Source organism: Gavia stellata, chromosome 6 (genome assembly GCF_030936135.1).
Source record: "Gavia stellata isolate bGavSte3 chromosome 6, bGavSte3.hap2, whole genome shotgun sequence".
Classification (NCBI taxonomy): Eukaryota; Metazoa; Chordata; class Aves; order Gaviiformes; family Gaviidae; genus Gavia; species Gavia stellata.
This window is the reverse complement of record NC_082599.1, coordinates 17,938,452-17,951,573: the sequence shown is the minus strand read 5'-3', so window position 1 is coordinate 17,951,573 and position 13,122 is coordinate 17,938,452. Positions and strand designations below refer to the sequence as shown.

At 43.0% G+C, this 13,122-nt stretch overlaps 2 protein-coding genes across 5 annotated transcripts in view; one reads left to right on the top strand and one right to left on the bottom strand.

Moving 5' to 3' along the window:
• Nucleotides 1-7,077: 7,077 nt before the first annotated feature.
• On the bottom strand, nt 7,078-8,744 carry LOC104255103 (microtubule nucleation factor SSNA1). 2 transcript variants are annotated; one of them, XM_059818962.1, is made up of 2 exons: nt 8,689-8,744; nt 7,078-7,670 (listed from the first exon to the last, which is right to left on the bottom strand). In XM_059818962.1, exon 2 carries the CDS (start codon nt 7,599-7,601, stop codon nt 7,257-7,259), a length of 345 nt encoding a protein of 114 aa, XP_059674945.1. In that variant the 5' UTR covers nt 7,602-7,670; nt 8,689-8,744; the 3' UTR covers nt 7,078-7,256. The 2 variants fall into 2 exon arrangements, with proteins under 2 accessions (XP_059674945.1, XP_059674946.1); XM_059818963.1 differs by lacking the exon at nt 8,689-8,744 and adding an exon at nt 7,979-8,046.
• Nucleotides 8,745-9,562: 818 nt separating this feature from the next.
• Nucleotides 9,563-13,122, top strand: part of WAC (WW domain containing adaptor with coiled-coil) — a 62,371-nt gene continuing 58,811 nt past the window's right edge. For all 3 annotated transcript variants that reach the window (XM_059818456.1, XM_059818455.1, XM_059818454.1), the window contains exons 1-3: nt 9,563-9,670; nt 9,808-9,844; nt 11,276-11,471. In XM_059818456.1, coding sequence (XP_059674439.1) covers nt 9,630-9,670; nt 9,808-9,844; nt 11,276-11,471 — 274 coding nt within the window. In that variant the 5' untranslated portion in view covers nt 9,563-9,629. The remainder of the gene's footprint in view (nt 9,671-9,807; nt 9,845-11,275; nt 11,472-13,122) is intronic.

Sequence of the window (13,122 nt, the reverse complement as noted above, 5' to 3'; positions counted from 1 at the left end):
TGCCACAGAAGGCCTCAATGGAATACCTTATTAAAAAACCAAAAAAACCAAAAAGCCAAAAAGTACATTCCAAATTGAACAAGCAACACTTGTTGCAAATCATCTAAACTACTAAGGGGAGCCACAAAACTTGCAATTTGACTAAAGCATTAAGACAACATTTGACCAGGAACTTGGTGTACTACACAGTGAATACAAACCACTTACAGCCTTGCGGGCTTCAGTGGAACTTGGGCATGTGTTTTTCCCCTTGGCCACAGGTTTTTGAACAACTTGAATCTAAAGCAAGAATGCTTTAGGCTTCAGAGAAAAGCCCCTAAAGGGAACAGGACTTTAAACAAATATCCTTCTCACAGAGTCATATCTAAGGTTGCACGTCAATAAAGACAGTTAGAATTCCCTGAGTTTCAAGAACAGAAACAGGTTACACTTTTCTAGCAAGTCCATTGACAGGAGTGCACAAGATTTTCTAAGCCTGTCTGCATGGTCAATTGCTTTTTGGCAGGGCAAATTAACCCTTGCTGAGGCCAGTACTGCAGCAGCTACACTGCTTCCAGCTGTACCTGAGCTCCTGCATTTAAAGCTAACATGATTGCTATCAGGTATCACATTCCTTGTGACTGACAGCATGGACTGGGTTTTACTCTTTTTCAGCTTGCAAAAGTAAACTATGACCATTACAACCACTTGGTTTGAATTGTCTCACAACCCTTTACCATGACCCACACTGACTCTCCTCTTTTCCACAGGTGGGTGGTCTCTACTGAAAACGCAGCTCCTCTTTTGCTCCATGCTCCCCCCGGATGAAGTATCCATTCTTTTCATGCTAGCAACAATTCTTGAGGAGGACCCTTATTTAATGAAAAGTACCTTGGGTTTGTCAATTACAGCAAGTAATCCCACTTCCTATAGCACAGTGAGGAGCACAAATCTCTAGCAGGATTTCTGTTATTGAACAACTGCATAAGCATATGAAGAATTATTGCTAGGTTTTTTGTTTTCAAACACCTGACAGAATATGATTTAGCCCTGAATACTAACTATATTTAAAAAATGCGTCACAGGAATCTGTCATGCTGATTTTCAATTCAAAGTGTTCTTACTGCATAAGGAAAAAGAGGCTTTAAAAAAAATAAATCTTGCAGAATATGAAAAGGATTTTGTCTCTAGAACTGAGAGACATGCCCAATCAGAATGGGTCTCTAAGTTGTATCAACTTGTTAATAACCTTATAACAACAAAAAGAGAATACTACAAATAATAATTTGATCTAATTCTGAATACAGATAGGGAGATTTGAAAGCATTTAGGAAAGAAATTTGCTATTTTTTTACTACGTTCAACTAAATCAACTATATGAAGTGGTTTAAAAAAACGTAAGTTACAGATCTGTCATAGACTATGATGGAAATAGTTTTTTAAAAGTGTTCCCATATACTACATACCAATGGAAAACCTCAAGCTCATTACAAGAGCTCTTACTGGAGCATGAGAACCTATGCGCAAGCAGCTCAAAAAATAACACCTATGAAGACTTAACTTTAAAATGCTTCATGACCAGTCTATTCAGTATCATACTTTGAAAAATGTTTAAGTGTTAAAAATTGTTCCGCTGCAGGAAGCTGTGTGTCTGCCTCTAAAAAGATAATAAATGAGAACACTCAACACCATTATAAATCCTTCAGAGCCAAGTACATATATCCTATAAAACACAAGTGGTGGTAAGCAGAGAGGAGTCATCATGTGGGGGATGACTCCTATGACTTCATATGCCCTGAAGTGAGGTGTGAGTAAAATGGAAACATCACAGTCCGTGGAATCATGATCAATCCCACCTCCAGAGAGAGACTGATACGACTTTTCTCAAACGCCTTTTCTTGAATGTGATCTGCCTACAGGTGCCCGTTTTCCTCCAATACAGACAAATCCTATTCCAAGAGTAACATTTTCCCATTTATGACGCTCAAATCAGGCATACTTACAAATATAAACAGCTTTGAATGATGTAGCAAGCAATAGGCTTGCTACAATTAAAATGCAAAGATTTTACACCATTATTTTCAATGCTGCTAACACGTTTTGTGTTCAAAAAACGTGTAGATGTGGCACTGCGGGACATGGTTTAGTGGGCATGGTGGTGTTGGGTTAATGGTTGGACTTGACCTTATACGTCTTTTCCAACCTCAATGATTCCGTGCTTCTGTGTAGATAAGATATCCAAGTTTGTACCAAAATTTGCTAATTTACTGTAGTGGTTACTACAGCATATCTATAGTCTAGTCTTGCACAAATAGACAAAAAAAAAAAGCAGATTGTTCCACCCCACAAGATCTTGTGAAACTACTTTTGAAACCACTACAAAATAAAAGTGTCTTATGAGCCCCACTTCGTCTAACATATTTTCGTAAAATCCAACTACAACAGTGAACTACTTTTCACACAAATCCCATAAGCTAAAGCTATGAATAACCAAATAATATATAGCTCACTTTTCTGCAAGCCTGAATCTCTCCATCATGTTTTATTAACAGCTGCCATGCAAGTAAGTTGTGTCACCTGCACACATCTGGTTTTTTACAGCTAGATACTGAACGAAATTTCATCCGAAAACCAATTGAGGAAGACAATAGTAAAGGACTACCCTGGGCAACTAAAATTAAAGACAGATTTATAAAGGAGTAAGGGGCAAAGAACAAAAAAACCCATTCCCAGCTTAAAACAAGGCATAGAACACTCCACAGTGCCTGACTCCTCCAGCTCCCCTGCCCACAGTAACGCAACAGCAACTGACAAAGCAATTGGTGCACAAACTAAACCCAAGGCTAATCTGTCCTTCCAACAGAGAAAAAAAAATGTTTGTATCTATAGCTAAAAACACACACACACATTAAAAACAAAGCTAAATGAGCGCTCTGATTTTAGGAAGGCTTGTCTATCCATCCATTAAAAAAGACCCAACACACACAAACAAATCAGTATTAAAGCATCTATTGATACTTTTTCACTTACTACTAAAAAGAAGGAAAAAAAAAGCTTCATAAAAAAAATGAACTGTTTTATCTACTTCTTACATAAAACCTCAAGAGCTCAGGATCTACTCAAAGTTAAGGATAATTTCAGCAACTGCCACGAGCTACATCTTCTAACCCAAATTGCTCCTAACAAGCAAAATCATCCAAGAAGTAATAGATACTGGTCTTCTGCACAGGACTCATCTACACGACAAATTAACTGTAGACATTTGATCCTTTTGCTAACTATCTTCTGAATATTTTTGTTCCAGAATTAGAGTACCTTGTTCCAATTTAGCTTAGTCCACTTAATCCATTTGGAGTGAGACACACTTGTACCACAAGAGCTAGATGGAATTGAGATACTTAATTCTGAAATTGCAGTCCAAGACCCAGTCATCTGGTTTTAGATTATAGCTTGCTTCGTTGTATGAATGGACAACTCTTTGGGTGTTTGAAGATGCCTGGTCTTCCTAGTCTGAAGACTTCCTAGTCTGAGGCAACAAATCTCTTGCATTCATCAAGTTAAGAGTCAAAAAATTGCCATCCCTCTTCCTTAATTATCCAAAGTCAATCTGACACAAATGCAGAGTGCATCTATTACACTGACAGTTCTTTATAAAACCCAAGTAGTTCACTGATTACTGTTCACAGGAGAGCTACCAGGGTAGGAAACAACAGCAACGCATCCTGCACAAGCCTGGCAGTACCCTTACCCAGCAAATGGGAGGCTCGGATTCCACAGCCTCCTGCTGGAACTGGCCACTGTGTAGCCGAGCATGCCAGTTTGTGTGGCCAGAAAGAGGAAGCAAAACCGTAGGTTGCCTTTGTAGCTTACTTGCCAGTGGACTAAAAGGAGGCGGGGCGAAAGTCCAGACTTCTGGTGAACCTCAGATGATTCCTAAAATTTGATTTATTGGGTAGCAGGAACTGTAAGCAGTAGCTCAGTACAAGCACACTTAAAGCAGACAGAAATTAAGAGGTAGTCCACCTCTCTTTCTATCACACCCCCTCATGCTCCAGTCTTCCCAAACCACACCCGTATTTTCTCTTTTCTTCACCCCAAAAATTAGGACCCATCCCAATCCACTCACCTCCGTTCCTGTAAGGTGATTAGCAGAAACTGCATGTGGGAAGGTACCTGAACTGAAGGGTAAGCATCTCTGCAGAGACAGATATGGATTGTGAGTGACTGCTTGTATACGGGACTTTACCCAGCGGTTCGTATAACCACCTCCACACAGAAAACTACTTTCAACATACCACCCACAAGCAGTTTCTTTGATAACCACCAAACTGTCATACATAATAAACTTAGTTTACTTGGCAGAGTCAACACTCAAATGTTTTGAAAAACCTGTTGATCACTAGAGGTGTATGTGCTAGGTACGTATTTAAGAAGTATTGCTGTAAAAGCTGGGAATCATCATCTCTCTTCCAGTTATGTACTGTTATTTGGAAAACAGATGGAGGTGCCACTACATAAATTCAGGAAATTAAACCAGTGCTCTAGATGCATTTCACTGGAGCTTTGAATCATGCACAGGTAGGAATTTCAAAAACTGTGTCACCTCACATACCAAATAAGCTACCACACACCCAACACAGCACTTTAGATTAGGCACTACAATTCGGTAACCCAAACTTTTGTCATTAAGGCTCCTAGATTGTAAGCACTCAAGTAAATTACTGGATCAAACCCAGAGAGTCATATAAAATCAATATGAAAATTAAGTCAGGAATAAGTATGATGCGTTTAAGTTTATAACCTGTCTTATTGCAGGCAAATTTTCCGCTGCAGGCTAGCCCTCTAGAGCTGCTGTAATCTGCAAATTATAATTTCTGTTCTGGCAATACTGTGTATTAATTTAGCTTGTATGTCTTCTATTCTAAACAAACTGAAGCTGTTTAAGAAAAGCTATTTATGTCAAGATATATACTCCCTGAAAAAGCAGTGAAAAAGGTTTACCACTTCAATAAAAGAACACAGTAAGTTCATTTGGGTCAATACAGAATATAATGGTAAGAGCTATTTTTGAGTAACAACTCTGCAGGTGCACTTATTTCACAATGACTGCCACACCTGGGAGTTATTCTACAAATAGGCAAGACCTAGAGATATGATATTTTTGTTTGCCATCTGCAAATCTGAATTTAAACAGATTGGGATCACTGAATGGAAATCTAACATTTCAACTTTTTATTAGAAAGTTGAGAGGCCCCAGTGCGTGTAAATAGTGGCCAACAGTTAAATTTTCCCTTAGTTTTGTAACTTAAAAAAATTAAACATCTTCAGTATTTTAGTTTTGACACTGTAATAGCTACACTTAGATGTAATAATGGTTGCAAAGTAGGCTTCTTTAGTTTTACAAGGCATCTTTTAAAATTTTAGTTTTAGCAGCCTAAGTAGAGCAAGAAAAGGCATTATTTATAATATATGATTATTCTAAGGCAAAAAACCTGTAATTATTGTCTGAGACAGATAATACAAAAAATTAACTGTACTGTTCTCTATGAATGAGCTTTCCATGATATATTTTTTTTCCACGCAATTTCAAGTTCCTTTTCAGATAATAAGAAGCAGCAGTTTACATATGCAACTCTAAAAAGTCCTTGCTCTTTAGCTAATACCTTTTCCTGAGTCTTCCTATTTTGATGTTATTAGTTACTACTACCAGACTAAGGGAAGAGTGAATGCCAAGAAACATCCAGTCAAATAAATCACTTTTTTGCTACTAAAAAAAAAGCAACATTTTCGTGCTTCACTTCACATAAATAAGGTGGTCCCGAATACTGCGGTACAACAGCAGTACCCCTGAGATTATCTAATTTTATCGCCTCAGCATTACTCAGGGAAGTCAATGGAAATGCTATACAAGTAAATTGTTGACTAGCTCAGTCACACAAATCCCTGATGTAGCATGGCAACCAGAAGAACGTAAAATTTCCTTCCTATTATTGGTGAAGAGCTATTACTGAAACCATTCACATCTACCTACCCTTTATACTTGCACCTGAGAGACACACAGTTATCAAGGAGATTACAATTGCACTTCTTTCAATGTAGTTAATTGGTATAGAATGAAGATTTGACTACAAGATACAGCTTAAAAATAAAGTTACTGGTGTAACACATTAATGAGCAAGACAAAATGCATGCATATGTACACACACACAGAGGTTTAGTAACTAATAGAGAGAGAAAACAGGATTAAATTGAGATTTCTGCCATGCTGCTACCTCCTCCCTGATCTCTGAACTATGTTCCATTTTAACCTCATCTGTAAGAATGCCTGACAGCTGCAAACTACTTCTAATATTCTTTACAATCTTATTACAATTATTTAATAGATTAGTATGGAGCTAAAGCGCACTAAAAATAAGCTTTCCTGAAGTTCTATTACTGGCTTTTAGCTAAGATTATCTTCTTTGGCCTTGTATTTAACTCTTAGTATTTTTGATGCAACCCCGATAGTTTTTTCAGGACTTCAGACACTATTGAAATACAGTCATCTTTTCCTTATCCTTAAGTGAATTAGTTGGTCCGAGCTTACATGGTGCAGCTGCCTGCAGCACTATGCCCTGCATGTGGGAGGCATGCACTTGCACCAAAACCTGTCTTTCACTATACTGTGCTCCTTTCTAAACAAGGCTTTTGAGTATAGCTTCAGAAGATGCATGAACCAGATATATTCTTACAGTTTAAGCCTACATGCCCTTCATTAGTCATGTTTTCTCACCTTATCCCTCCATTATTCCAGGTAAGTAAAAGATGATTGTAAACAGAGTCTTTGTGCATGCATCAGACAGAACTCCAAACTCCTAGAGGAAGCTAAATAGTTGGTTTCTATTTGGTCCCTAACAGTAAAGCCTAAGCATTTGTAAAGTCAAAAGAAGTAGTATCTGATCTACTTGCATCCACTAGTTTTCAGTCAAACAGGAATTCACTGGTAGCCATCCGAAGCTGACCAATAAAACATTAATTTTTTTCCTGTCTTCAGAATAGCCTTGAAGCATCACCACTTCAAAACTGACAGCCTCACGGTGTTTAAGTAATTAGATTTTTCTTAAAACAGCAACTTTATTTCATCTATTTTCTAGTGCATTTTAAAATAATAATAAAACATACAGAAAGGTTGGAAGAAAATCCCTCTCTGCGTATACTGCCGTTGTAAGGTTCTGTAGCTAACCACATTTCTCACCTAGTGGAATTTTAGCACTGTGGAGTCCAAACATTTGACTGTTTCACGTTACATTGGTTTTCAGCTCTGGCATATGCTTTAGGCTTCCCACTTCCTTCTTCAGGACATTAAGCAAAGTTCTAGAACTATCCAAAATCTTCATGTAAGCAGCTTCAGTTTCGGCAAGAATTTTATCAAGCTCATTCCGTGACGCTACCTTTTGGGCCAGGTTTTCACATACACACTCCAGTTGTTCACTCAGAACTTGGATTTCATGCTGGAGTTTATTTTTTTCCTCTTCTGCTTGCTGGATTTGTTTGTTCAGCTCTTCTTTTTGCATACACAAGTCTTCAATGCATTTCACGAGCTCGTTATTGTAACCCTGAAGAACAGCTCCCTGCTGAGTCATCCTTCACTCCCCTTCCTGAGCTCTGCCACTGCTCCCTGAAGTCTCCTCTCAGCAGCAGCCTTCTGCACTCTAAAAAAAAAAGACAACAAAAACCAGAAAGAATTCTGTAAGAGAGTTATCATGAATAATGCTACGCTAGCACAGACGGAGCCACAGGGAAAGATGCTCTGTTTAAGGTTAACATGCTAGTTCCAAGTTGTGCCACATCTCTTCCCTTTTCAGGAAGGGGGCAGGACAAAATTCCACATATACACTACACCTTTACTGAAAACTGGTCTCTCCTACGATACCCTCATAGCAATTCTTAACTCTGGTATCAAAAAACTTCTATTATATTTTATAATACCTTAATATTACTCTGAATATATGCTTTGTACCTCAGACTTCGAGGGTTTGGTCACAAATAACCAAATGACCCTCTCCCAGGAGAAAGCTCAGCAGTCACCACCAGCAGCGGCGGCGGCGGCATCCACTCGGCCTCTGATGAAGGAGACCGTCCTCGCAAACTGAGCGCCTGGCATCCACTTCAGAGAGCCTGGGGCCACCTGAAGCAAACCGATCTGGTGCTGTTGGCTACTCACGTGCGCCGCGTGACAATTTTACGCGTGTGCCGAGACGTGGATGAACCGCTTGCTCGACGGGTGCGGCCGTTAGCGCCCCTCACCCGCCGCCCCCGCCGCAAACCCCCCCTCCCGGGCCGTTCTGCCGCCAGCACCTGGCTCCCTCAGCGGCCGGGGCTGCGGCAGCCTGGCGGCGTTTCTTCAGGGGCCGGGAACAGAGCCCCACCACCGCGGGTCGGGAGAAAACCGGCGCCGCCGCAGGAGCCGGGCGGCAGGACAGGGCAGGCCCCAACCCGCGCGGCTGCCGCCACCGCCTCCCCAGGGACATTTTAACAACCTCTTCACCGCTGAGCGCTTCCTCGCAGAAGACCAGCCGTACACAAAATGGCTCCTGCCTGTACATCGAGTCCCCGGGCGGAAGGGGAGGAGGGGGTAGGTAAGAGGAGACCTTCCCTTTCCTATCTCGCGGCCGGGCGCCGCTCCCCCCACCCCACCGCTTCTCTCGCAATTGTCCCTATTGCCCCCACCTGCCTGGCGTTCCCGCCCTGCCGGCTCCCAGCGAGAAAGCCGGCTGCCCTGCCGCGGCTCGGCTCCTTCTCGGCCCGGCCCGGCCCACCCCACCCGCGCGGGGAAGCGAGACGCGGCGCTGCCGCCAGCGCGGCCCCCCGAGCGGCGGGGGCTCCCCTCGGCCAATCAGCCGGGCGCGCCCGGCCAACGGCTGCTCTGACAGGCAGTGCCTCGGAGCCGTCGGGTGAGGGGTCACGGAAATACCCGAGCGGTTCCGAACGCGGCGCCACCCTGACGGTAGCGTAAAAACATCTCTACGGAAATAACCGATGTTTTCCGAAGACAGGTAGCGTTCGGGAGAGGAGGACGAGGCGGGCCGGCCGGTGGGAGGAGGAGGGAGGAAGAGGGAGGGAGGAGAGTTACGGAACGAGCCGATGTTTGCCGAAGGGAGAGATTGAAGGGCGTTGGGCTCGGCGAAGGCAGCCGATGTTTCCCGAAGGCAGAGTCGCCCGAGAGCAAAGGGGACAGAGGGGACGGAGCGTGTCGGAAAGAGCCGAAAAGAGCCGACGTTAACCGAGCGCGGCGTCGCCCGAGTTTCCCGGATGTAGTTGGAGGAGCGGCGGCGGCGGCGGAGGGCGCAGCGGGGGGAGGAGGCGGCCGCGGCGGCAGCAGCGGCGGTGGCGGCGACGGCGGCGGAGTCCGTGCTCCCGGAGTGTCTCAGCGCGCGCGGGGCCGAGTTGCTGGCGTCTCCCCTCTCGCTGTGCGCGGAGGAGATGGGCCCGTGAGCGCTGCTCCCAGCCGAGCTGCCTGAGCCGCCCCCTCCCTCCCTTCCCCCCTCCCTGCCCCCGGTCGGCGGCGAGGCGGAGCGCTGCCTCCCCCTCCTCCCCCCTCGGCGCCTGTGGCCCGGCCGCGGCCGTCCCCTCCTGGTCCCCTCACACTCACACACACAGGCCGGGCATTGATGGTAATGTATGCGAGGAAACAGCAGAGACTCAGTGATGGGTAAATCCCTTCCTCCTCCTCTGGCCCCTGCCCCCGCGGGGTCTCCCCCTCCCCTCCGCCATGTTTGGGCCCCCTTCCCCGGCGGCCGGTAACGGTTGTTCGCTAACGTCTCTCTCTTTCTCTCGCTTTCTCTTTAGCTGTCACGACCGCAGGGGGGACTCGCAGCCCTACCAGGTACCTCAAGCGCCGGCCGCTAGGCCCAGGAGGAGGAGCAGGGGAGAAGCGGGGGGGGAGCTACTCCAGCGGAGGCTTCGGCCGCCGCCGCAGGCCGCGGTGCAACAGACGCCTCGGTCCCGTCCCTCGGCGCCGTTTCAGGCCCGGGGGGAGCAGGGGGGGGGGGGCGGCGGCGGCCGCGCGAGGGGGGAGCGGGGCTCCGGCGCTCTTCTTAGGCCTGCGGGGCCGGGGCGAGGAGGAGAGGCCTAGTGCGACCCATGTAGGGCTTGGGCCTAGGAGTCGGGGAGGGTACAGTACGAGGGGCAGGAGAGCGAGCCGGGGTCACTTGCTGTGGAGTGGAGACCCAGGGGGAGGTGAGTGTTTTCCTTTTAAAAACAAAAGGCATTTTGTTCTTCCCCCACCCCCCTCCCCAAGTCCTTTCTTCTCCCCAAAACTGCTGCTGTGGGCTGTAACCCGAGCAGGGCATGGTTTCAGACCCTGAATAACTGGGGTTGCCAGTAAGGCTTAATTTCTGCAGTTGCCAGCTGCTAGGCATATTCAGAAACCATCAAATCCTTAACCTGCTGACAATAACCTCAATTTCTGTAAGGTGGAGACTATTCCTCTGCTGGGTCTACTGAAAAAAAAACCAGTTCTCAGAATGTGAATCTGGGGAATGCCATGTATTGTGATATTGCTCTCCTTAGGGCACAGAATTGAACTGTTTTATTGCATTTCTGTGTATTTATATCATTGTGAAGTGTAATCTGACAGTCCAAGGCAGCTGTCAGTGACAGTTCATGCAAATGTAAACATTTGCCACTCAGAAGCTCACACTGCAAAATCAAGGCGATCAAAAGTGAGGCAGAACATGTAAGTTTTGGTAAATACTTCAAAATGAATTGTCACATTACATGTTTTGGACCCCCAGAGTTCTAGGGTTTTTTATTACACCTGTTACAGCGTTGCTAATAGTGAAAAAACCTTGTAGAAGTTCAAGGTAGTGGTGAAACTGAGTGGCCTTGACTATGGTATGGAGGACATACTCGAAGTTTACACTGATTCATTGTAACTTTCTGTTTATATTCTTAATACCAACTGGAGACTTGTGCTTCTCCCAAAAGTGCAGAAGCATTGTGGCCCATTTACTGCTGAAAGTGTGTAGTCCATCAGTGAAAAGACAGAGAAATTAGGTTTTTCTTAACAGCAACTGTTATGTTGGATGTAATAGTGGGAGAAAAATGGTTTGAGTTCTAATTACAGAACTTGTTGCTTTAATGTAGGTAATTAAAATTAGAAAGGCTAATGCTGATTGTTTAAATAGGAAATGAAAATTAATTAACTTTAAAAAGTGTTTTGGAAAGAGATCTAAAATTTAGAAATAATATTTTAACATCAGTTCTGTGACTTCATATCTAATGTAAATGCCTGTTCTCTTGTGATCTGTTACAGGCTCTTAAGTACTCATCCAAGAGTCACCCCGGTGGTGGTGATCACCGTCATGACAAGATGCGAGACACCACAGATCCTTCACCACCAAATAAAATGTTGCGGCGCTCTGATAGCCCTGAAAACAAATATGGTGACAACACAGGGCACAGTAAAGCAAAAAGTGTGCATACTCACAGAGTTAGAGAGAGGGATGGTGGTGAGTTATCTTTAATTAACCTTTATTTAAGCAGTTACTAATTTCTCATAAATATTAAAATTTAGCCATTCTCACTCAGGTGATGAGAGTTTTACACTAAATATGCCTTGTACTGTGCTCAGAAGACTGCAGTGAAACCAAAGTGCAAGTTTAATTGGAAGCAATCATTTAGGCATTGTAACACCTATTAATTTTCTTATTCTTACAGGTATGGTAGTTTTTCTTATAACCACAAAGATTAAATAAACTTTTTTTTTTAAATTGGTATGTCTCATTTACTTTAGACATACTGCAACATTTGATAACATGAAATAGTATTCTGGATTTTTCACTAACAATAAACATTAGCTTTTTAGAGACTTTTTTTTAATAACTTTGTGTTATTGTGATGCTATACTGTGTAGTTACATGCTTCATAGACTAAACCCTATAAGAAATTAAAAAAAGCTTCTTCATATTTAGCTACTGTGTACAACTCTTAACAATCAGAAAATGATAATCAAAAGTAGCACTTCCTAGAGTCTGTCTTGGCAGGAGCTTAGAGAAGAAGTTCACAGTCAAGTCAGCCTCCTGTGTTTTTACAGGATATTATAGACAGGAGTAATATCCCCAATATTTTTTAAGTGATGTTAATTTCAATCCCTACTTCCTAGAAAAAGGAAAGAATAGGATTTTCCTTTTGCTAAAAATGGTAACAGTTGCAGTTTAGAAAACCCTGGTTACTGACTGAATTTGGAAGCGTGTTTTCTGTTTTGTAAGTACTGTATTTGGTCCCTGTATCGAGTTATAAAGTGAAGTATTCAAGTAGAGAACTTAGAGCTTTAAATCAGTGCTTCTTTGTTCTATATGAAGTTAACAACTTGTGATGTACAGATATATTTATTGCTGCACTATTGTTACCTGTTATAATAGTTAAAGTAAAATAAAGAAAATATCTGTAAGTACCTTTTAGGAAATACTAGTTCCACACTACAAATGTGTTTATGGTATGCAGGCATTACAATTCCTATATGTTTTTGCTTCTTTGGATTAATACAGAGGCTCTGTAGACCACTAGTAATCTGGTATTATTGTGTAGAAGGATCATAAAAACAAATATCTCTTGTTAGTGCACTGATTTTCATTATATCTTATTATACTTGAAAGTATAGTAATCTCAGAATTAAATGCATGTGCAAGGCCAGTAGGCTGCTATTCTGTGCTACTTTTCAGGACACAGAGGTGTCATCTCTTATTTCCTGTTCACCTGTCCAAACATACTTGTCCTACATACTCTTGCAATTCTGCTTAGTTTTGCTACAATCAGTAATTCTTTCTGCTTCAGTGGAGCTACATTTAGTGGAGTTAGGCATGTATGAAAACATGTGGAGGGCAAGGCTCTATATGGGGAGTGTCTTTGCTTATTTGTGTGTTGGAATTGTTTTTAAGATAGGAAAGACATTCTGAAGTCCTCACTGAGTCCAGCTGGATTTAATAGTTGGGGAATGACCTGAAGCATGGATGTATACAGTAATGATGAAGGAAAATTAATTATTTGTGGTTTTGTAAGTGGAAGGAACACTATCCCATTGTACCTTCTCCTTCCCCAGGCTGTTAACACAGCGGAAAATTTCTTTTATTCTGATCTGAAAGTGGTCCTTGGCACATCACA